We start from the raw sequence: 25,590 nt of genomic DNA, 5'->3' as shown, positions 1-25,590 counted from the left end.
TGTATCCATCTCCTGACTTGTGCCTGTCCGCAGCTTTATCCCGGAGATGTTTTGACAGTGTCTTGCCACCCATAGTTAATTGTTTGCTTCAGCTGCACTACCAAGGACTGAAATGCTCCAGGAAAGCTCTTTTCATGCTGAGCTGACCAAAATTCTGATGCTAAATCTGTAGAATTATGCAGAATGGCTTTAAAAATTGTAAAATGTAATTATAATCGAATTAGCCGAAATATTTAATAACTGAACATGCAAGAGTAGAACAAGAGTTTGAATGGTGGATGAATGAATTCTCCCTTGTTCTGCGGGCACAGATCTCGTGTGGGCCTGGTTATAGCTTAATCTATTTTTACAGCTTGTGGTCTCAACTGATTAATGCTTACTATTGCAGTAGAGGTCTGAGACACTTTATGAGTTTTATTCGAAGTACTCCATTATGTAGTCAGTCAGAGTAATGTACTGTATGTAGCCAGCAAAGGAGCCCTTTGAACACTGACAAGGACTATAATGGTAATTTCCTTTTAGTATGCTTAAAAGCTTTTAATAAAGAAGATATCTATAGAGGACAGAACCATACAATTCCTACTTATTCATGAGGAAGGGTCTTTATATTTCCAAAAAAGTAATGCTTGATCTAGTTACAAGGACACATGTAGTGCAGCATCAATCTGAGTTGTAGGGGATATCAAGTAAGCCCTATAGCAACTCATAAATATATGTATTGCACATAAATTTACCACTTTATTAAGTGTTCTGCAAGGGAGAAAAACTCTTTGGATTTATGTTGCTTAAATGTCCTTGAGACTTAAAAAGGACTGTGAAAGGAAAAAGATGTGAAAGCATTCAAATAGCCAACGTCATCCCTTTCCCAGAGCATGTCTGGGTTCATTTCAAGACAGTCCTCACAAGAAAAATATTATTTTGCTTGTCCACATGGTTTGAGAACACTAAAGGCAACGGTTTAGTAGTAATCCTTTAAACTTTAGTGTTTGCCTTAAGTGCTTGTGACGAGTTCACTTGTCAAAGAATATATCAGTTATGGTTAAATCTGATTTTACTGTAATATATGAGGCATAGGACAGATGAAGTGTGGAATTTCTGCACCACCAAATGAAACTGAAAAAATTATGTTTGTTTTCCAAACATGTTTTCTGGCCACTCCGCCGTCTGCCATTGGTCAGATGGCCCCGCCCTCAAACTGATGTCATTGGTTCAGCCACTGCTGCTGTTGCATTGATGTGATTGGATGCTTAAACAAACAAAACAATGTTTTGAAAGCGCCACAGATACACAGTGTTTACACTTTTCAGTTTGGAGAATCAGCCTGACAAATTGGCTACCTTATAGCTGTCTCTGCATATTAAGCTGCAATAGGAGGAAGTATTTAACATTTTTTCAAAAAATTACACACATCAGTTTTAAGTATGAAGTGCATTTATGATTGATTCATGATACTTACAACAGGAATAAAATGTAACTCTCAGTCACTTTGATCATGCCAGCCACACAAATTAGCTTTCAAATCGTACAATTAAAAGGTTTAAGAGACTAATTTAAGTTAGGAGGAAGAACCCATTTTCATTTCTTAATTTTGTCTTATCAGTTGAATGTGATGCTCCAATAAGTCTCATGATTGACATGCATAGGTTATTTTTAGTCATGGACTTCAATTCACTTCAGTGAGAGATGAACTTTTCTTTAATGTGTGCATATTCATGAATGAATATTTCTGTCCTGTTTTTGGCATTCTACATTGTTAATTGCAAGAGAACATCTCTTCTGTTCTCCTGAGGGTTTCGCTGAAGCTGCTACATGACATGTTCTATTTTTGAAATTCATGTTGAAAACTTGTCACACTTGCATTAAAAACACATTATATTTCATAAACAAAATCAGATACGTTTCAGGTGATTGCATTTATGTGCTACTATTAGCGTAACTGAAGAAGCAATTGACCATTATACTGTGATTAAATGTATATGTTCAGCTATCTCCCATCAGTGCTTCAGGGGATAAACAAACATCTGGAAAACTGCACTGTTGAATAAATTCTCAGATGCAGAAATGTGTAAAGCCAAGAGAATATGTAAAAAGTAAATATTTGTAGCATTAAAATTAATGTGTTACTTCCATATGTAAGACTTTCTGCAACTTTCAGTATGATGTAACAGCAGCGCTCAGCCTTGCATTGTACTGTACGCTGTTCGGTTGATGTATTTGTCCCGTCATACCTAAAAAGCACTTTGAGAGAGTTCTCATTAATGTATTGAACCCAAAGCCAAATCTGGCACAGATCCCTGTTGATGAGGGTGCCATCTGTCTACCACTCATCAATTGCTACAGCAAAATCACTATATCACTCTGGATGGGAGCTCAAAATACACTGCGGATCCTTAACAATGGATTCAGAGAGATTTTAGCTTAAAATACAAACAGACTCAGGACCTCAAACATACAGTAAACTCAGGTTGCTGTTGCTGCTTTTTTATTTTTTTGGATACATGGTTTATTTTGTATTTTTTTTTGTCTGTCTTGATTCTCTTTAAAGCAACTGTCTTTTTTTTTTACCTGAAAATATCATTCTGATGGTACCCTGACTGCTAAAGGTGAATGGCTTTTGTTTCTTTCCTATGCATTCCCCAAATGTCTTATCTGGGGGTATGTAAGTTTGGTAAGCATGTGCAAAAATTCGCTGAAAGAGCATATTGTTTTACGGCAGCAACAAATACACGTGTGCAGCTATCCACTGAAATGAACATTTACAGTAGTGAATTGCACTCACTTAATTGTAGGGGGCTCTGAAGTTGCAAAAATTCACAAAACTACATGCAGTTGCTTTAAAAACAAAAGGATGATATATTGGTATTATATCATTATTGACCAGTATCTGATATTTTTTAATTATCAGTATCAGTTCATACTGGATATATAACGGACAATATTGGCTTGGATTTAAATGTTTGTGCCTAATTTCTTTATTTTTCTGTTTAAATGACCTTTAATGCCATCTAACGCTCACTTTAGTTAATTTTTATAAACACTAATATTTAATATCACTTAAATCTCAAAGTGAATATTCATTTTTCATTATGTACATTGTAATGTTGTGATGCCGAAATTCGCTTTTAGCATTTAAACCAATAAATTTGAGTTTTTAATGGTATTTTTAAGACAAAATGTTCCATATTTCCGTATTTAACCTTTATTTCTGGTGTAGCACAGTGGATGCAAGTTACAAGAAAAATAAAATCAAAATCTTGAGGAAGTGTCCCACAACAGGACAAAGCAATAATAGATCAAATTCACCTGCTAACTTATTTCTTGACTCATTACTAAAATGTTATAGTTTACTATATTATACCTAATTATATAATTATTTTTTATATATATTGTATAATTAGTTGTTATATTATTAGTTATTGTTATTGATTGTTATTAGAAATATGACAGAAAGAGTTTGCTACTACCACACTTTGCTATGGGAGAATTCTATACTGGAAGCACTCTGAGATTTTAGCAGAAATACATAGGCAGCCATTATCAGCTTATCGAATCACCCAGGATTTTAATATCGGTGCATCAGAGAGGGTGGAAATCATTTGACTTTTCAATGTTTTTGGTGGAAAAAAATATATGAATATGTTCATATTTACGTTTTTTGTATTTTTCCCATCCAAGATGATAACTAGTGTCTGACAACTTTGTGACTTTAGGATTTTGTATCTTACATTTTGAATTATAGGCTGAGCAGAGCCTACGTTTAAATAAGCACACATGTCTTACTCAATCCTCCCTCAGTTTTATAAGCAGTTGCATATTCTGTCTGTCTTTGACATTTAAGAAAGCACCAAGAGAGACATTTGAGAAGTGGGGAAAAAAATAAAAACCAACTCGACGTAATGAGCACAGTGACTGTTAGGATGCCAGACAAGTTAGATCACGGGTTTGGAAACAATCATTTATTTAGGTCACTGTACAAAGAGATGCTGAAAATAAACACATATACAGAGTAAATAGAGTAAATAGCCTTCATGAGCTTATGTTATTCCACAGCTTCCTCGTATAGCATAATCTTTGTATCTAATGTGTTTTCGCTCTTTCTAATTTAATACGGCAACACATCACGTAGCCCAGTCCGGTTTCACTCCCACAGAGCTGGACACGATGAGATGAAAATCAGGCCAGGGGATCACTTGTTCATGCTGGATAAATCTGTTTATAATCTCAGCCTATGTGGACAAAAAGTGATATTCTTTACATTGAAGCGTCCCAGCTCTTGATGATCTAATGAGTTTGACTTGGCCAGTGTGGAGGTCAGGGTCACAGTATCATCTGCTCTCGCGCTCCTGTCACTCACACTCACGCTAGATTGTTTCTGTTAAAGGGGTAGCTCACCCAAAAATCAGTCATCATTTTCGCACCCTCATGTTGTTCCAAACACGTATGACTGTTAAGAAGATAGATGAGAGATGTCTTTTGTTGTTAGTTTTTTTTATTTCCATAAAGCTGAATTCAATGGTCTCCAGTGATATTTGTCTTCCAACGTTCTACAAAACGTTTAGTGTTTCACAAAAGAAAGAAAGTTATACAGGTTTGGAACGAAATGACGGTGAGTAAATGATGACAAAAATCAAATTTTTAGCTGAGCTATCTCGTTAAAGACAGGAACTTCCCAGGTGTTGGGCTCTTCCTTGATCTGTCATGTTGATTTTAAATATGATAATTGAGATTTGAGGTTCAGTGCACTAATAAAAGTCATTGCAATCAGCAATAAAGTTGTTTACTGTTGTAGGACTGTGAAATATCTCCGAGAATAAATTAATCATATAAGGTCAAGTATGTCCTTTGGCTGTGTGGCTAATGTGACTAATTCCATCTGTGTTTCTTTTTTTTTCATGAGTTTGTTTTTGCGAAGCGAATCGCATTAACTTGCAGTTCTTTCATTTGGATGCACGATAATGACCTCGTTTTCAAAAGAGAACCGCCACTGCGCCTGGTAATTAAGTGTTAAAATTGATTGCTAGTCAAAAGGTTGTCTCAAAGGATGTCAACCACTAGATCCAAACTCAAAAATAACATCACACCATGGATGCGGTTTACGGAGGAAATTTGGGATGAGCAATTTGAGATAATCCCAAACATATCCCCCGCCAATCAGATCATGACCCATTACAAAACGGCAAACGCAACTTCACTTTTTGTGTTTATATTTTGCTAGTGCCATCTTTCTGGGGACTAGTTAACACTGCCTGGAACCTGTGCACGATTGGGAAGAGACAGTCGCCTATCAACATCGAAACCAGTCGAATGATTTTTGACCCCTTCCTCAATCCGCTACGACTCAATGCAGGGCAACGGAAGGTAAGTACTGGAAAGGATTAAGCTCTTTATTATACTTCCTTAAAATATCACAGACACTATGATTGACAGTTGCATCATAATCCTTTCTATAATATCTGTTTTAAGTCATAAAATAGCTGTTTTTCACATTATTTGTACTGGTAGAAGATGGACAGTCACATATTAGTCACTTTAGACAACTGTCCCATAGGATTTTGACAAGATCGGGTCACACAGCATAACCCCAGCTTAACGGTCCATTTGTCAAATCTAATCACATTCTGTATTTACTTCTGTGGCCATTGTTTAGACAGCTAGTTGTTTTGTTTTTGCTGCTGAGTCTTAATTCATTGGATGACTTTCTTATACAGCTCTATTGGCCAATGAAGCGGATCCTCAATTATTTTTGCCGAGCACAACAGTGAAGCTTTTCCAAATTAAGCCTTTGAAGATGGCTAATGCTCCAAGACTGTTAGTTTGTTGCAACGGTGCTGTAATGAGATCGCTAATTCTCTCCGGCGTGCAAAATTGCTTGCCATTTGCTTTCAATAAGGTGCACCTGCAGTCAGTCAGAAGATTAGTGTGACTAAACTCATTTACCAGACACAAATCCAGTGTTTGATTATCGATGGTTGGTACATCAGATATCTCTCTAACCTCTAAAGGGATTCAGCAGTTGTTGTCATACAGATCTTGAGCGCTAAGGGGGATTTATTCCACAGAACGATAGGGAAAGGAAGGAGTTAATTCCACATTTAACATCCTGTTTTATGATTAATGCTACTGTGCATCTGCTGGGGGAGATTAGGCAGGCTCACCATCTGTGCTGACAGGGGCTGTCAGTGAAGAATTCTCCAGTGAAGCTCCAAGAGGTTGTGGTTATGGATGATATACCGTAGTCCATCTTCGCTCAATAATACATTAGTACCCTAGACTTAGTCAGGAGCCTGAAATAAAAGTGTACTGCTGTTTTCCTCTGGAGGTTTTTCTGCTCTTATTTCAGGAGACCCAATTACATTTATGTATGCATCGCTCCTTTGAGCTTGTTATGGCTGTGGTCTCTATGTGGGGAGTTGCATGTTATTCCTAGAGAAAATTCCATTGGAGACCTAAATGGTCTCCATGAATTCAAGTCCAGTTGATTGGTTGGCGGCATTGGTTACCAGAGGGCTGTTAAATAATGGAATTTATGCATGGAAACTAGGCTATAATGGAAAAGTTTATGGTCTCTTTTAGATGGACTAGCAATGTAACCTGCAAGCATTCATTTATTAATTCTAAATAACAAAAATTATAAAAATGACAAAACCACATAAAAAAATTACTAATACTAAAATTAAAATGAAAGCTGATAATATAAAAAATAGAAGCCAATTCAAAATATTTTGTATATACTTTATACATATTCATAAAAAATTTAATTTAATTTGAAAAAATAACACTGGTGAGATATAGAGGGCTGTTAAATAATGGAATTTATGCATGGAAACTAGGCTATAATGGAAAAGTTTATGGTCTCTTTTAGATGGACTAGCAATGTAACCTGCAAGCATTCATTTATTAATTCTAAATAACAAAAATTATAAAAATGACAAAACCACATAAAAAAATTACTAATACTAAAATTAAAATGAAAGCTGATAATATAAAAAATAGAAGTCAATTCAAAATATTTTGTATATACTTTATACATATTCATAAAAAATTTAATTTAATTTAAAAAAATAACACTGGTGAGATATAAATTTGCAGTTGTGAGAGATTAAGTTGCTATTAAAAACATCAGTCACAAGTCACAGTTACACTCTCATGAAAAAAATGCAAAAATTCTTGTCACTGGGGCAGTACCCTTAAAGGGACATCTTTCTTTACACCTAAAGGTTGCATAATAGTCCCATAAGAGTACATATTACTACTATAAGGCACCAATATGCACCATTTAGGGGGTATAGATGTTACAAAGACATCCCTTTGATGGTACCGCTCCAGTGACAAGCTGTTGTTCCCCTAAGGGTACAATTTTTTTTCACTTTTTTTTGACAGTGTATGTGAAATAAAATCATAGTTATGAGGAAAAAAGTCACATTTTCATTCTCTTCTCTGAGTTGGAAATAGGCTTCCATAGTCTTTTGAGTTTTGGTGGACAGTTTTGATTATTGCTGAGAATAATGAGTGTCATCCCATGTATTATAGTTCAGCTTAAGTTGCCATTTTATTCTGAATTATTTCAGGGCTACAGTTCAAAATGATCGTAATTACCTCTTGCTAAGAATTTATCTAGATGAGATGTCAGGCTAAATGTATTGCTCATTCTCATGTTCCTGAGGGATCAGCAGTTCTTAAACTGTCTCCAGATCACAAATGAGCCAACTATATTCAACTAATTTGAAATCTCCCAGTAGAATACATTCTTGAACGCTCTCACAGCTGTTTACAAAGATGTTCTGATCACTAGGGCGCCTTAACATTTTGGTCTCAATTAGAAATCCTTTGTAGCAAAGTTACCACAAAGTAAAGACAAAACATTCCAGGTGTTGTTTTCCATTTATAGCTTCTCATTTTTCAGCTTCGATGCATTTGCTTCATAATTCCTACCTCAGCAGTTGCACCTGTCATCCAGGTTTACCTGGAAAAACCTCAGTCCATCAGAACCAAACAGTCTGTTCATTACATTCGTGCCTGTTTTTCCAGGAATTCCCTCTGCGAGAGCCACAATGTCCAACAGCGCGTATAATGCCTTTTAACCTATCCAGGTGAAAACTGCTTCGCTTTTGTCCTCCCATATGTACTCACTGTAAACATAGAATCACTTAATTGTTTTATCATAAAAGGACAGAAATGAGAATCACAGAAAACATCTGATCTAGGAAATGTAACCTAATTTGGTGTAATTTTCACTCAGAAATAGCTAGTAAATGTCACAAAAATGGCAAGTAACACATGTGAAATTTTGAAGTAGAAACACTGAAATAGTATTTTCTTGTAAAAAGTACTCCAATAATCTGTTTTATTTACAGCTTGTTTACAGTGTAGGTTTGTTTTTCAGGTCAGTGGAACGATGTATAACACGGGCCGACATGTGTCCCTGCGCCCAGACAAGTCACACCTGGTGAACATCTCTGGTGGGCCGCTGAGCTACAGCTACAGGCTGGAGGAGATCCGGCTTCACTTTGGCGCCGAGGACAGTCGGGGCTCTGAGCACCTGCTCAACGGCCAGGCCTTCTCTGGAGAGGTGAGCCAACATAGAGCCTGGAATTACATAACTTCTGTGGGATTCAGTCTCCCTTCAAAGGCCTGGATGGGGCGAAAACCCCATGAAGTACTGGCACTGAAGTTAAACAAGTAGGCAAAATTCTGGAGTTAGTCCCTTTTATCACATCAGTTTTGCAACAGAAATAAAATAATCTACTTCCCTGAGACCATGATCCTTCGACAGCATCAGAGTTAGACGAAGACCACAATGAGATCTCATTTGAGCAGGACAGAGAGAAATATTCCAAAGCCAAGTCAACTGTTGCAACTTTCACTAGAGTGATACATTTGTGTGTATTGTGCAGTGTCACTGAGTTTGCATTAATAAAGTCTTTTTATTCAGGATTAAAGGCCAAAGTCAGGATTATGGAAATTCCTATCTTAAGATGTGATTGTGCTTTAAGAAGGGACTAAATAAAACCGTAAAGCAATGGGTCATCTTCCAGATTGCACAGTCGGATATGAATTGGTCTTGTGCTGGAAATGTACATTTTTATAGTGAGGAATAACCCCATCCATCACACAGGTGCTTCTTAGAGCTTTTGTGGAGCCTAGTTTTTGACTTTCTTTGTTTGTTTGAATTCAACTATTAAAAATTATATTAAAAATGCAATGCATACATACAGTGACTTGAATAAACCAATTATATAGTGTTCATTTCGTTAACGAAATCTATGACGAAAAATGTTCGTCAACAAAGTTTTTTCCCCTGACGAAAACGAGACGATAATAAGGTCATTAAACGATAACTGAGACTATATCAACATCCAATATCGTTGATGAAAAAAGACGAGACTAAAATGTAGTTAAAAGAACAAAAACTATACCAAAACCTTGATGTTGGTTGCCAGATATCAAGACCTCAAATCCCCCAATCAGAGCTTTTCTGTTAAATGGATACGTACTCTGCCTGGCTTTATGCAATCTGGCAACCATTCACACGCTCTATCTCTATGATCTGAAAACACCGACATACAGTACTGTACAAGTAAGCTGGAGTTCAGCGATCTCCGTTTGAGGTATTCTGCTTAAATGAAAGTGTCATTCAGCCAGTCTGTGTTCTGTCATGGATCTCGACTGCATTGTTTGTGATAGTGGTTTCTGATTGTAACTTTACTTACACAACCTCTGTGCGGCAATAAGTCTTTTTGCCATTGTTTTAAAAGAGAAACATTAATGCAATTTGGAATTATTGGAATTACTATTAGGAATTTCTCTGTTATAATATTTGAGAGTATGTTTTTGTAGCACAGGTTTTCATAACGTAGACAGTGCGAGTGTATATATTAAGTATTTGGTGTTTATTTAGCCTCTAATTGATATCCTGTTATAAATCTGTACACTAGATGAGGTAAAATAACCCATGCATACGAGTCGACATTCTATTGATTTGTGCTTATTGGTGAAAGAGCAACTTCTGATGAAATGTAAAAATAAATTTCCCAAATGACAACAATCATTGCAATTAAAATTTTGCAAAATAATATTTTTTGCATATTTTCGTCTTACTGTATAATGGTTAAAATTATTTTTAAAAAATGATCATTTTAACCATTATACAGTAAGACGAAAACATGACGAAAATTTGTACGTTTCCACTGACTAAAACTAGACTGAAATTCTCAGACATTTAGTCGACTAAAACTTGACTAAAACTAAAACAGGACAAGTTGACTAAATATGATAAAAACTAAAAGTTACATTTGACACAGGACTAAGACTAAATTAAAAATAGCTGACAAAATTAACACTATGGTTATATGATGAGCATGTCATTTCTGAATTAAAATTAATTTCAATATTTTTGGTGACAGTCAAAAATGTAAAGGTAATACAACGATCCTGATCATATAATGAAAAAGAATGAAATTATTGAAAATAACTTGTTTTATTATTATTAGTTTATACTAAAATCTCAGGTCAGTAAGATTATTATTTTTATTTTTTTTATTCAGCGAGGATGCATTATATTGATCAAAACTGACAGTAAAGACAATTATAATGTTAAAGGTTATAATGTTCCACAAAACTGTTAAGCAGCCAGCAGCCTTGGAGAGCATAAGATAATTATTTTAAAGTGTAAAAAAAAAAGTGTGTGTGTGTTTATGCTAATGTTTTTTTTTTTAAGAAATTGGCACACGTTTTAAAGTACAGTTTGATTTTTTTTAAAGATATCCTTTTCTTTGTTGTAGTGACCCTCATACTGAAACAGAGCAGACAATTCTTAATGTACAACAAGAGCCAGTTTTCAAACGGTCAAGACCACCAATTTGTGCCAGAAATAACAAATAATTTTAATGAGTTTACACTTAATCTTATTGTGGTGCAAAGATGTGCGGCCCTCTCAGATCCTCACCTCACCTCTGATTTCACTGAAGTCAGCAGCTTCACTTCATTTTCCTAATCCAAATGAGGTTATATGGGCAGCAGCTTTCCAACAACTTCATTTTGAAGCTGACAAGCAAGCTCATTATAACTGATGACTGAAGCATATTTTCTAATGAGTTCCAATGCATATTTGAGCCACTGAAAATTAAGCAGCAGCTTTCCTGGCTTCCATCTCTCTGGTTTCATTGAGCTGCGCTGAAAGAACGATAAAGCAGGATGGAGGAGCATAAAGGAGCTTCGTAATGTTCCCATTAACAATTCATTAACAATGTATACACAACACACAGCAAAATATTTATACGGATTAATGTACTGACCCTCATTACAGCGTCGCATGAGATTACAAGCTGACACAATGGAAGTTAATGGACTTATATGCAGTCATATACATATAATGTGTGGGCATATTTTATGCATTATGTCTTTTTCTGAAAGTATTGCACAGCCAGATATACAATTACAATGTTTTGGCTCCATTCACTCTTAGCAGGTGTTTGTTATCCAGGGTGGTTTTTTTGTTGTTGTTTTTTTACTGCAAGTTACACTTCTTTTTTTCTTTTCACAGGTGCAACTCATCCATTATAATCAGGATTTGTATTTAAATTACAGTGATGCCGTCCGGAGTCCTAATGGAATAGCAGTTGTTTCCATCTTCATGAAGGTTAGTAGTCTCAGCTGCTTAAAATATATACAATGGAGAGGTGACACTTCATTAATTAGTCTTAAACTGCATTAATCTTTAGCAAATGTTATATAGACATAGGAGATCAGAAGTTCATGTCCAGTCAGATATGAATGTGCACAAATTAACATGCCATAAAAGTGCTTGAATGTACATTATTGATTTGTTTTTTAAGCATTATATAATATATTAATGTTATTCATTTTAATTTTGCGTGCAAGGAATTTAAAGCAATCTTAAACTATCAATAAATACTCGAAACTTAACATGGAATAATCTAGTAGAATTGACTCTTAGATTAGCTTTTAATCAGTTTTTTGCTCAAATGTTAAGCCAGTTCTAAAAATCTAGATACTTTAATAATGGGTAATACAAAAAAAAAATCAGACTGCAGTATTCTGCATCAGTTGTTTCATATTAACTAAATTAATTATGCATCAATGCTGCTTATGTTTCTTGAAGAAAACAATTTCTTTTTTAGCAATTCCACATAACATTTAAATGATTTATATTAATCTAAATTATTTAAAACAAAGTTTACTCAATGATAAATGAGAATCATATTTCAGAATCAAAATGCTTTTCTGAGAAAATTCCCATGGGCAGAAATGTGCATTCCAGACAAGAAAAAGATTTTAATGACCGCCATGATGAAATATGACCACAAAAAGCTTTTTATTGTTTTATTCAAAGTCCTATCTTCATTAATAATCAGCAGTATTGCCATCTCATATGCATTGTGTGCTTGCAAGGTGCACTGTAAAAATTCTGATTTGTAGATGGTGAAAAAGTAACCTAAGATGTACTTAATACTTGTATTTTTTGTTAACTTACCATTCCTATGTTAACTCTTAAAAAATAAGAAGTATTTAAATTGTAACTTAAAGGAGCTCTATGAAATATGTTTCATTTCTTACATAAATTGTTCAATATTATGTTTTCTATAAGACATTTACTGGTAATGAAGAGCTGAACGTGCTTGATGTCTTGAAATGTTTGGCTTCACACACATGATTACAAACAACAGTGTAAATAAAACTGGCAAATGGTCAATCCATATTAATTATTCAGGCCCCAGTGCATGCTGGGAAAAGCGAGAATGGGATTGAATGAACCACTAATCCATTTTGTCAGAGCAGGCCTGTTTTGAACTAAAAATAAAATGCAATGCTCAGAGCTGCTCTGGGATTACTTGTGTTCCTGAGAGTTCTTAATATAACAACATTTAAGATATTTAAATGTTAAATATTTTAAATATATTATAAATAAATTAATAATGTTAAAATTCATATGTATATAAACTATTATATTTAAATGATGGCAGATTTTAAATTTCAGTCAGTGGCAAATTCTTTAAATATAAAAAACTTACTTACAGTCTTTGAGTCAGAACAGCCGGCATTGTAGTCTACTCTCCCAGGATCAGGAAACGGTCCTCCATAAAATGTGCTGCACACATCTGAATATTTGGGTTGAACTGTTCTGGAACAGTGTTGTAAATACAACTTAACCACTGATTTCTAGTCGTGTCCATTTTTGGAAGACCAAACAAAGCAAACAAAGTAGTTTTGCTTTCACAAGCGTCACACACGGCGGGCTAGAGTGAGTGGCGACGAGTGGGCTAGAGAACGGCGTGGCCGGCGGATTCGATGAAGGAGCGGCCGGCGGGCTTGCGGCAACCACATGTGACGACCCCGGGCTGGACTCCGCTTCGTCCACGGTGAAAGCCGATCCGGCGATCCACAGAGTGAAGTTGATGTATTTCCTCAGCGACCAGCACGGATCAGCTCTAGGCATGACGAAGCAGATATCGTCCTCTTTTGGAAGGCCAACCAAAGTAGTTTCGCTTTCACAACGAAACACACAGCGTCTCCACAACATGGCGGCGGCGGCGGCAACAGTGAGAATAAAAGTTACACCTTCTTTCTTTGCGTGAACATTTAGGCGGTGTTATGCAAATCTTCCCACATCGTGACGTAGACGTGGGGGCGTGTTAGAATGAGCCGTTTTAGGTAGGCGTGGTTGACTCTTAACTTTTATAAAGAATATCTCTTTGGATTTGAGACTTTAGTCTTTGCAACTTTACAGATCTTCTTTATGCACCAAGAGCTTGTAACACTTCAAAGAGAAAGGAAAAATTTAAATTGCATCATATGACACCTTTAAATGAAAACTTAGTAAATGAATTCATCTAAAAACTGCAAACTGCGTTGTAGAATTTTGAATTTGTAGAATCTGTCTTGATTTTTGTTTGTATAACCACTAAAGTGAGATAATGGTGGAGATTCCTTTAGCATTTAACCTCATCACACAGCAGACATCATCAGACTCACGGATCGCTGCGGGAGTCGCCTCCCTGACTCTGAATCGTGACTTCTGTGTAAATTAGGGCAGAAGTGCCACAGTTCAGATGAAGGTGTTGCCATATTGCAGTCCCTCCACCCCCCGTTCACTTTCATCCCAGATCGCAGTGATAGTGATGACGGGGAAGCTCCACCATTCTGCTGCTAATGAAGGCACATGGATGAAAGCCATTCATCTTCAGTACATGGCAAAAACACATCCAGATGCCCCTAGAATAAATTCTACTAGACTATTATTGATTATAGTTGTGATATGGTGAAGCCGTAATGAAATATCTCAGCAGTAAGTTAACGGGCATGTCATTTGTGATTAATGCATTGAAAGAAACTATGTTTTATGAAACTCTGCCTTTTCATCAGAAAAAAAAGCTGCAGATGTCGGGCTTTAAGTAATGTTTTCTTTGAAATTTTTGACTCTTCAGATTTCAGAGCCTACAAATTTATTTCTAAACCGTATGCTGAACAGAGAGACCATTACAAGGATTACATATAAACGTAAGTGTCCGCAAAATACCTATGTATTTGTTCATGTCAGTGGCCTTGGGAGCACTTTTTCTCACTCATTAACTTTTAAAAGTTGCTTTTGTTAGCATTAAATTAAATGAATTTTGTTTTTATTAACATTTATTTGAATTTATGTTAATATTGTTAACATTAAATTACATTTGATTGAAAACTGCTTGCATCTGTATTAATAAATCAAGTGGTTTCCACAGTCTGGGTGTGAAATATTGCTTCAGTGAAGGCCTTCATAAGTCTAAATGAAAAAAGACAGGAAAAACAAACTTAGCTTTGCATTACCACCTGGTGGTCTTGGATAAGAAGTGATATTTTATTTCTCTCAGCATTGCCATCAGAACAAAAAAATAATAGTAGTGGTATAATAATATTCTGTATTGAACTGTAGGAATGTTGACAGCATGGAGAGGAGATATTAGCATGGAGCAAATATTCAACAGATTTCATCAAAGTGTGTGTGATTCATCTCAACCCATCGGCTGTTTTATACTGTGTCTTTTCAGATGATGCATACTTACTGATGGGGCTCGATATTGAGGAGCTGTATCCCGAAACCTCCCGTTTTATCACATATGAAGGGTCGATAACTATTCCACCGTGCCTTGAGACAGCAACCTGGATATTAATGAATAAGCCAATTTACATCTCACAGATAGAGGTGAAATGCTGAAAACTCCTTAAAATATTACAAAAGCATTTTCTTAAAAAATTATTACACTTTAAAAGAACTGTTTTCTTTTTTTTATTCTATTTTAAAATGTAATTTATTCCTGTGATGCAAAGCTGAATGTTCAGCAGTCATTACTCCAGTCTTCAGTGTCATTCTCATATGCTGAAACATTTCTTATTATTATCAATGTTGAAAACCATTGTGCTCTTTTTTGTAGAAACCATGATACTTTTTTAATAATTCTTTTATTTATATATATATAGATATAGATGTAGATAGATATATCTATAGAGAGAGAGAGAGAGATTTTAAAAGAACAGCATATTTAAAATAGTGCTGTCAAACGATTAATCGCGATTAATCACATCCAAAATAAAAGTTTTTGTTTACATAATATATGTGTGTGTACTGTGTATATTTATTATGTATATATAAATACACACACATACAGTATATATTTAGAAAATATTTACATGTATATATTTTAATGCCTTGAATTTAATGCGAGCAGCTACTGGTAGCCAGTGCAAATTGATGAACAGAGGTGTGACATGCGTTCTTTTCGGTTCATTAAAGATTAATCTTGCAGCGGCATTTTGGATTAATTGTAGAGGTTTAATTATATTATATTATATTAATTATATTATATTATATTATATTATATTATTATATTTCAGATGCAGTCCCTTCGTCTCCTCAGTCAAAACCAGCCCTCTCAGATCTTCCTCAGTATGGGTGACAACATGCGGCCGGCGCAGCCACTGCACCAGCGCTGCATCCGCACCAACATTAACTTCAGTCAGAGACGGGACTGTCCTAACAACCGTGTGCTGAGGCCGCAATACAGAGGTCTGTGTCACACTTCCCATCAATAACATACACAAGCTTTGTGTCACGAGTGCACTGCTGCATGCATGCTGTGTGCAATAAAGTTGAGCACTCTAATTAGACACTTACGATTATTGTTCTTGAAACAGATGAAAATTATACATTTGTCTTTATGAATAAGTGTTGTGCTTCACAAAGAAAGTTATCTGACAGCACATTCTCTACTTCTATTTTCAGTGAATGAATGGCTTCTGAAATAACAGCTTGACGTGGATTAGTTACTACAGCAATCTGGTAATAGCTGAAGAATATGGCCAACAGACAGGAAAATGGGATACATACAATGAGATGAAGACAAAGGACTTAACAGAGGACTCTTCTATATATATATATATATATATACAGTGGGTACGGAAAGTATTCAGACCCCCTTAAATTTTTCACTCTTTGTTATATTGCAGCCATTTGCTAAAATCATTTAAGTTATTTTTTTTTCCTCATTAATGTACACACAGCACCCCATATTGACAGAAAAACACAGAATTGTTGACATCTTTGCAGATTTATTAAAAAAGAAAAACTGAAAAATGCTCAGTATTTAGTAGAAGCACCCTTTTGATCTAATACAGCCATGAGTCTTTTTGGAAAAGATGCAACAAGTTTTTGAAGCTGTTGCAGTCAGACAGGACTGGTTCTCATTGACGCTGGCTCTTCGGCTCACTCTTGAGGTACTATCTGTTCTTGTTGTTTGCATCTGAACAGCAGGTGCAATCAAGCCTTGTTGCAGCGAATGGAAAACTACCTTTGCTCTATGCACAGGGATTTAAACTTTACTTTGACACGAGGCAAACAATAGGATTTCAAGCCTATATCTTGGACTATTTGGAGCATGTTGCCTTCTCTACGTAAGTGTTTACAGTGCTAAATGAATTGAGTGATATCTGCCCAATAAATATTTGAAGTGGTCGTGGTGAATGTTTCTCTTTACTTTTTAATGATGTTTTTGAATCTTGGGTATCACAAAGATGCCAAGTTGATGCCAATGGATTGCCAGTAAAAATTAATGGATAATTCAGTCTGTTGAATATTGTTGAATAATACTGTAAAATGTTGACATAGTGCTCAAGCTTTCAGTTGGATTATATGGATTTATGATATGAATATTTATAGGGTGGTGAATGTGTAATAGAGTGTTATAGAAAACAGACAAATCTGGTCAGATTTAGCATCAAAAACTGCTATATTTTGTTGGATTTAAAGAAATAGTAAGCATTTAAATCATTGAAAATTTTTCAAAAGTCTGATTTTTTAGACTTGTATGGTTATCATTCAATGTAATCTTTTACATCTAAATGTACATTTTTACCATAAATATATAATCTAAAACAGTCTTACAGAGCATGATAGATTTAACAATTATTATTTATAATAAAAATTTAGCACTAATTTTATAGTTATAAAACCTTCAAAAATGAAGAGAAATTGAAAAGACAGCTCTTAAAATCTGGCAAATAGTTTTTGCCACTAAATCTGACAAAAAGGGGGTCTCTAAGATTAAAGTCTCTTATGCTCACCAAGGCTGCACATATTTAGTAAAAAATAATAAAAAATACAGTAAAGCAGTAATACTGTGAAACATTATAACAATTTACAAGAATTGCTTTCTATTTTTAATGTATCACATTGTTTTAAAATGTATATGTAATGAATCTCATTATTTTAGGTGATGGCAAAGCTGAATAAAGCATCCATTACCTCGATCATTTTAACACATCCTTGCTTGAATAACTGTATGTACATCTGAACAGTATGTATATATGACCAAGTTGGGTAGTTTTTTTTTCGCTAAATCTACCTAAACTACGAAGCTTTTGTTGCTAAATCTGACAGAATGCACAAAAGTATGTGGCAGTTTTACATTTTGGCGCCCATATTCTCTCTCCTCCTGGCGTCTGGTCAGTACAGTATTAGTTCATGGCCACTAGGGGGCAGAAATGTGCTAGAAAATCAGGTCAGATGCGACTCAAAATGTGTCACACACTCACATCCTAGCGGAGCGCCATTGAGGGAACAAAGGAGCTTGGGGGTGAGTGCTCTCTAACGCTGTGTTTTATTCCAAGCTATTGGTTTCCACAAACAGCTTTTTATCCGTCTTATAATATCTCAAATATACCCATTTTAAAATGCAGTTCTTTGACATGTATCGTGATTTTAGAGTCTTAAAGCGGTGTCCGACTTTAGCTATAGCCCGCTAGCTAATGCTGTTTCGATAACAACGGGTTGTTTGTAAAATATGAAATATTAAAAGCTTTTTATAAACGTTAAACACAATACAAATAATTTAAAACACATGTTCTGCCTGAAATGCAAAGATGAGTTGTATTTCATATGATATTTCACACTTATGTTATTCAGCTAACGTTAGCCAGTTTCATTCATTGATGTTTTGCATGTTAGCATTGCATCGACTCGCATTCATTTCCTCGGGATGCTTAAAGCTCGCCAAGTACAACACCTGTACAATACATTGCGTGTTAATAACAATTATTTGTCATTTTCGCCATGTAGCTGTCGTTTTTATACGTTAATCTTTAAATAAACCTCTTGGCGAGCTGCAGGCTCTCTCGCCTCATTGTGTGCGCCATTATCCGTATTTAGTAAGTAAGTTACAGGCGTGAGATCTCATTTAGTTCTCCTTGGATCAACATCGTAGTTACTGTTATTGTTATATAACAAACATGCAAATTGGCCAGTTCAAACAAAAATTGTTTCGAATTTCACATTTAAAGCTAAGCAGGTGGGTGTATTGTTGTTTAACGGCCAGAAAAAGCAGGTTGATATGATGGCAAGTTGTTGTTGTTTTGCACATATTGAAAGCATGCCTATTCGTCTAATAAGTTTTTGCCCTATTGCAGAACCAAATGATGGGGATAGCCTGATATCCTCAATCCTACAAACAAGATGTCAAGTAAGAGCACATTTCGATTGATTGATTAGACCACTTAGATGGTTTAGACCTTCTTGAAGCCCACCCATCTTTATCAGATCTTCAGAAATGAGTTTATTAAAGATGCTTAACCATTCATTTATTTGATATTACCACATTCTCTAATTAGAATAGAATAGCTTTTTATTGTCATTGTACAGCTGTACAACGACATTTTTTTGCTCTCACACTGAAGTGCACACATACATACAAGAATTTACATAGAAGTACATTTAACAAAATGCAAACAATGATACAGAAAATATAAACATATAATTAATGTGTAAAAGTGGGTGTGCTTATCTTGTTGTAATTGACTAACATTTCTGGTGTAACTTAATTTATACACATTGCACTGATGCAGATGTGATGAATAAGTAGGCTTTACTACTGGTTATTAATTTTTGATCGAGTTTCGAAAGTGGATTCATTTTTTTTCCCCCTTCTCTCTCTCACGAAGAGCGGCCACCCTATGCCCCAGCCCCCGCCCCAGCCCCCACAACAGTAAGTAAACAGAACATGCCAATCATCCATACGGACCTCCCCTCCATCACCCAAACATGTACCGTAGGTTTCTTAGAGAGGAGAGGATTGTGGGAAGGACACAGTATCACATGGGGTGGCTTTTGCTATTTTTTTTATGCAGTTTTACACAGAAAGTGCTAATTTTTTGAGGCTCTATTGATCCGTAAGGTGCGGAGGAGACCGCTAACTTTAGGCTCTGATAAACACATTTCATTACACCAAATACACAAAATAATGTTCTTTTTAGCAGCATCATATGACCCCTTTAATGAATAACCATTAGGGCTGCATGAAATTAGGGCTGCATTGCAATATTTAGTTTTTCTGCAACTTATGGAAAAAATACAGGGATTTTTGCAAGTTTGAGTTGAATAGAGTTAATTATTCTAGAATGATTGGGGTGATTTTGTCAAGTGAATATGCATAGAACATAAAAATAATGTTTAAAAAGTTGGAAAATTATGTTTGATCTGAATTTTTTTTTTTTTTTGTGAACCATCCTTTTGGAGCTGACTGATTTGGGAAAAAAGTTCAAAAAAAAATGTGGGTGTTCACATTTGAGTGTATGCTTTATATCTTTTTTTTTTCATTATGCCACATTCCCACTGTTTGATCCATTCAATATGACTAATAATATATTTTTTTGTAATTAAGAGTATTAAGCAAAATAATACATTTATTTTAACAGTACTATTGAATAATCTAAAATCTAATGTTTAATAAAAATTTTATATTACAGTTATGAAATTAGAATACTACTCTTTGTGCCGTTTTCTTTTCATTTTTAAAAGTTAACCATCAAGCTTTTATTTTGCAATAAACAAGTTCTACTTTTACATGCTTAGAGTGAAGCGTGGTACAGTGTTTATTTATCCGCATGCAGCTCATTATATGGTGTTGCAGCATCTCAGATTAGCTTGGTTCATTTTCTGTGATTGTATCATGATCCCACAGCACATTTGTTCATTTAATTAAATGGCAGGCTTCGCGATTTGATAATCGCACTCTGATTTATCACAGAATGAATTTTATTCAGATATTGATTTTATTGGGATATATTCTGTAGCCTTAACTTTATAGACTCGTGTGATACACCTTACTGGTTATTCATTAAACACTGTTTGGAGCATTAAGTGTGTGAGCCTCCTTTTGTGCTTAGGCTTTCACATATTTAATCATTGTTCATTACAATAGATACAGAGAGCCGTTAGCAGCAATTTAGCATTGATGCTTTGCTCCACACGCATCCTTGGACATCTTAAGTCCCTTACGGTTGAAATTTGATCCAAATCCCCATTATTTACTTTTAGTGTCCCAGAACTGTTATTTTTGTCGGTTTAGAGACTGATTATTCAGGTCATACGTCACCGAGAGATTTGGCTCAAATACTCCCGATCTGAATCTCTAAAGCCTTCTAGCACCTCATTACGTCCTACCACCACCACCCATAGTGCCTGTGGCTTTGCTAAAAATGGATGTAGAATAATGCTAGGGTTGTGCTGCTATCAAAGATTGCTGCTTTTTGCATGTTTTATGCAAATCATGACAGAAAACAAAAGCAGGTTCTCCTTTTCATTTTTTTTTGTCCCTTCCTCCCTTGTTTGTGTCATTTCTCATTCGTGTTTTGTCTCATTTGTCTCCATCAGCAAATGCCCACCACCCCTGGGTTTGTGGGGTACAACCCATACAGCCATCTGGCCTACAACAACTACAGGCTGGGAGGGAACCCCGGCGGGAACAACAGGGTAATGGTAGGACCGGTGCCAACTAGGGCCCTAGCAACAGCCGAGGGACTAAAAGCCCAGACGAGAGGATGCTAAACTTACATGGCCTGAATATGAAATAGTGATATGCTTTGCTCTTACACTATACAGACTCATTTAATAGAGTTGAAGGTGTCTGTCGGGTAGTAGAGTCGAGTCTTGGGTGGTTGTGTAGCTCTCAACTAGTAGCTTCCATAATCTTCATGCTTCTGTGAAGCACTCACTCTCTGTAATGTCTGGATGGATGTGATTGCCGTAGTATGAATTGTAGATTCAGAGTGGTTGCTTCACAGAACTTTTCTCCCGTCGGCCATCCTATCACTTCATCACGCACAAGAGCTAATGGCCGTCCTCTCGCATGGCTTTAGATGCCCGTGCCAAACGCAGTAACTTGGCACAGCTTCTTAGCAAGCTTGAGGCATTTTAGCTGTTGACTGGTTTCATCCAAACCTCTGCAGAATCATTTCAGGCGTGAAAGACAGTGGCTTTGTGTCCAAAAGAGCTTAATGCATGGCCTTGTCAGCGTAATGTTAATGTGCTGTATTTGGTTTGCCATTTAGGTACGTCTCCCACCCCCTTTGCCAAGCGCTTCACACTGTCATCGTTTCTTTCAGTCGTGCTTTTTGCCTCCTGTCTCTTTCTCTCCATAGTGCTCCATTATGACAGTTCACTGTTTTCTGTGATGACCACGTGTGCACTTTGTGGTCTCTAACACCCCGCGTGGGCCTCTTTCCCTCTCCCACAGAACTCCTCAGGGATCACCGTTCCTAAGCCGCCCAAACCGCCCGACAAGCCGCTGATGCCCTACATGCGGTATAGCCGGAAGGTAAGCAGGAAGGTAAGACACCCACGGTGTCTGCTTTTACTGCTTGTAAATTGATGAGAGCGCTTCTGCGATCAGCTCGAAGGCTGAGGGGGCAGTCAGTGGTCTGATTCTGACCCTTCAGATGATAGACCCCATCATCACTTCATTGCTTTCTTCTGTTAAACAAGGCTGGGAAACTGATGTTTTTTGCTTCTGATCCACAAAATTAATTTGCTCCGTTTTCTTACTGTTGTGAGCAAAGAAGTGTTTTAAAAGATGAACATAAAGCAGTTAGGTTTGTTAATGCTTTTTGTGTAATAGATGACTTGTTTTAATATTTTAAATTTAAACATTGTTTAGATTCTAAACATTTTCAGATTGCTTTTCTCTCCTGTCCTGCATTCATGCTTTAGGTTTGGGCTGAAATATAGGCAAAAATTGGTGCTCTATCATTTTGGGAAAATGCAACCCTCTCCGTCCAGGAATCCAGACTGCTCTGTGTCGACTCTGAACTGACACTTGTATCTTCTTAGGTTTGGGACCAAGTTAAAGCCTCTAATCCTGACCTGAAGCTATGGGAGATTGGGAAGATCATCGGTGGCATGTGGAGGGACCTCACTGATGAGGAAAAACAGGACTATTTAAATGAATATGAAGCAGAGAAGGTTTGCCTTTTTGACACTTTTTTTTTTTTTTGCTTGCTTGGAGTGAGATTCTTGAAGTCAAGCACTAAGCAATTTTCCTCCCCACAGATTGAGTATAATGATTCTCTGAAGGCCTACCACAACTCTCCAGCCTACCTGGCGTACATCAACGCTAAGAACCGTGCAGAAGCTGCTCTAGAAGAAGAGAGCAGGCAGAGACAGTCGCGCCTAGACAAGGGCGAGCCCTATATGAGCATCCAACCTGCTGAGGACCCTGATGGTGAGATTAGCATCTTATTGTCATTTAGATGGCAAGAACATGCCAATTTATATGAATGAACATGTGACCGTTTATATGAATATTACTTTAATAAGAAAGCCCATAACATTGTCTAAAAACTTATTAAAAATATTATTAAAAATATTTCATATATTGTAGCTAATAGGGAAAAAATAAATGCCAATTGCTTAATTTTGAAACTGGCATTTTTAAAGAATCTTTTTTAAACATAAAGGTGCGGCCACACAATTTCGGCAAAATTTTGCATGCATAAAAATGTCCATTGTCTTTTGTAAATAGTGGGGCTCGCAAAATCGCTAGCCTGATGTCCCAGGGCTATTGTGTCTTCCAGTCGGGCTACCAAAATATATCACCGCGGCTATCTTAAATGCTGGGTTCCCGCGTGTCCTTAATAAGCATTCAGTTTAAATGTATAAAATTTAAAGGGATAGTTCACCCAAAAATGAAAATTAGCCCATTATTTACTCACCCTTAAGCCATCCTAGGCGTATATGACTTCCTTCTTTCAGATGAATCCAATCGGAGTTATATTAAAAAGCCTTTAATTTCGATTCTGCAGATATCCTGTAAATAGTTTAATAAAAATCCTTCATTGATATTTCTGTTTTGAAAATGTTTTAATTTGGGCTAGTTCAATTTATTTCAGGAATTTTCCTTCAGTGTTTTCACGTCCTGAATTACCTATTTATTAATTTTTTTAGGCTCTAGATAAAATGGGCCATTTTAATGGCAGCGACTTTTTTGTAATGCTACTTTCAGCAAATGTCAGGGGTTTAAATAAGAAATTTAAATTTTGGTATTGTATGTATTATGACCATGTGGGAAGTGAACTACCAGGATTGTTCCAGTGAAATAATTGGCATCTAAATTCTTGAGTTTATAATGGTATAATTTTATTTTACAAGCTTACTGCAGAGAAGTAATTATCTGAATAATTCTCTTCAGATAATCATCTGAATGGTGCTAAATTTTAAAAGGAAGTTCTGAAATGTGTGCATTTGAGAAAAAGCAATCTGGCTGTGTTCTCTTTTGCTTGCTTTCAAATATGAAATGTCTCTGTAGACTATGATGACGGGTTCTCCATGAAGCATATAGCGGCAGCTCGTTTCCAGAGGAACCACCGGCTCATCAGTGACATCCTGAGCGAGGTTGTGGTGCCTGATGTTCGCTCAGTGGTGACCACTGCTCGCATGCAGGTCCTCAAACGCCAAGTCCAGTCCCTCATGGTGCACCAGGTATGTTGGGCATGTTAAACACACGAAGACGTAAAACTCAAGACTGTTACGCACATAGTTTAATTATCGTGTCTTGATTTCCAAACAGAGGAAACTTGAAGCAGAGCTGCTTCAAATCGAGGACCGACACCAGGAGAAGAAGAGGAGGTTCCTGGAGAGCACAGACTCCTTCAATAACGAGCTCAAACGGGTGTGGAATTCAGTTTGATCAGTGAACTAATAGCCCTTGTGTTTACCCTGAGCTCAAATGCCAAACGCACTGTCAGTGATTGATGTGCGGTTTGTGTTTGTTTGTTTGTTTAGCTGTGCGGTCTGAAAGTGGAGGTGGACATGGAGAAGCTGGCAGCCGAAATGGCTGCTGCAGAGGAGGCAGCACGCCGGAGGGCGGAGGAGAGAGAGCGGGAAGCAGCAGAGCAGGTGGAAAGAGCTGCTCAAGAAGAGCAACAGCCTGCCGCCAGCGCCCAGGCCAATGCCAGCCCAGAACAAACCTCTGCCAGCGAGGCCAAGGATGGAGAAGACAAGCCCACCCCTATGGAGACGGGTCAGACCTGCACCATTATGTTCTCTAACTTTGAATATTCAACAAAAATAGAGATGTTTGGCTGACCTCTGTGGTGTCTGTTCTGCAGAGTCTCTGGCTGAAACATCTGAAGGATCTCAGGAGGCTGAGCAAGGCCCCCCAGCTGCAGTAGGAGACAAACCGGCTCAACCTGAACCTGCAGAGGGTGCAACAGACGAGGGCACCAGTGACAGCACCGCTCCGTCTGAGAGCAGCTCTGGACCCCCAGCAGAACCCCAGGCCTCAGACACCCCTGAAGAGCGGCTGCCCACCCAGCCACAATAACCCCACCCATGTCCTTCGTACTCATTTACAGAGTCTCACTTTGCTCTTGTGTAAAGTCAGTTCTCCTCTAGGATTTGTAATCCTATGACCTGCCAGTCAGTGTGTGAGAACAGTGAATGTTCTTCAGTGAAATGTTTTGGGAGGACAGCAGAATCTTAATTGGCGCTCCACACACATTCATTCAGGCACACCTGTTTGTTCGATCTAACCCTGATATTACAAGCCCACTTGAGTACTCTCAAGATTTATGGCCATTAAAAAGCGGGCAAATGTTGAATAAAATATAACGCTTGCATCCTGCAGTCACCAGTTGTTTGCAAAAAGCAGAAGTGCAAGTTTTTTTTGCTGTTGCTTACCATGTTTTATCTACCTGTGGCATGATTATATTATGGTATATCTTTGTTTCATCCTTTCACAGTTTATTTGAGTAGTCTGTGAGTTGTAGTCC

At 36.8% G+C, this 25,590-nt stretch overlaps 2 protein-coding genes across 6 annotated transcripts in view; both read left to right on the top strand.

Moving 5' to 3' along the window:
• The window catches only part of LOC107753024 (carbonic anhydrase-related protein 10-like), a 22,509-nt gene extending 6,103 nt beyond the window's left edge, over positions 1-16,406 (top strand). Inside the window, exons 3-9 of the mRNA XM_016569129.1 lie at positions 5,216-5,358; positions 8,384-8,569; positions 11,543-11,638; positions 14,445-14,517; positions 15,045-15,199; positions 15,889-16,060; positions 16,277-16,406. Coding sequence (XP_016424615.1) covers positions 5,216-5,358; positions 8,384-8,569; positions 11,543-11,638; positions 14,445-14,517; positions 15,045-15,199; positions 15,889-16,060; positions 16,277-16,299 — 848 coding nt within the window. The 3' untranslated portion in view covers positions 16,300-16,406. The remainder of the gene's footprint in view (positions 1-5,215; positions 5,359-8,383; positions 8,570-11,542; positions 11,639-14,444; positions 14,518-15,044; positions 15,200-15,888; positions 16,061-16,276) is intronic.
• A 1,644-nt stretch (positions 16,407-18,050) lies between these two features.
• LOC107752998 (SWI/SNF-related matrix-associated actin-dependent regulator of chromatin subfamily E member 1-like) lies at positions 18,051-25,584 on the top strand. Of its 5 annotated transcripts, none has more exons than XM_016569105.1 (11): positions 18,051-18,125; positions 18,955-19,007; positions 19,486-19,529; positions 21,197-21,295; positions 22,059-22,139; positions 22,652-22,783; positions 22,871-23,042; positions 24,126-24,298; positions 24,387-24,488; positions 24,602-24,839; positions 24,928-25,584. In XM_016569105.1, the coding sequence occupies exons 2-11, from the start codon at positions 19,001-19,003 to the stop codon at positions 25,140-25,142; spliced, it is 1,263 nt and encodes a 420-aa protein (XP_016424591.1). In that variant the 5' UTR covers positions 18,051-18,125; positions 18,955-19,000; the 3' UTR covers positions 25,143-25,584. The 5 variants fall into 5 exon arrangements, with proteins under 5 accessions (XP_016424591.1, XP_016424575.1, XP_016424582.1 ...); XM_016569089.1 differs by having other exon boundaries at positions 22,059-22,151; XM_016569096.1 differs by having other exon boundaries at positions 21,197-21,301.
• Positions 25,585-25,590: the final 6 nt, after the last annotated feature.

Source organism: Sinocyclocheilus rhinocerous, unplaced genomic scaffold (assembly GCF_001515625.1).
Source record: "Sinocyclocheilus rhinocerous isolate Xijiao unplaced genomic scaffold, SAMN03320098_v1.1 scaffold191, whole genome shotgun sequence".
Classification (NCBI taxonomy): Eukaryota; Metazoa; Chordata; class Actinopteri; order Cypriniformes; family Cyprinidae; genus Sinocyclocheilus; species Sinocyclocheilus rhinocerous.
The sequence above is the reverse complement of the archived record's forward strand: the minus strand, read 5'-3'. Positions and strand labels throughout refer to the sequence as shown.

Bases quoted from the DNA above. Each gene is read 5' to 3' on its own strand.
- LOC107752998 (XM_016569083.1), top strand. The intron at 24,299-24,386 runs GTATGTTGGGCA...ATTTCCAAACAG, and splicing joins AGTCCCTCATGGTGCACCAG to AGGAAACTTGAAGCAGAGCT. The intron at 24,840-24,927 runs GTCAGACCTGCA...TCTGTTCTGCAG, and splicing joins GCCCACCCCTATGGAGACGG to AGTCTCTGGCTGAAACATCT.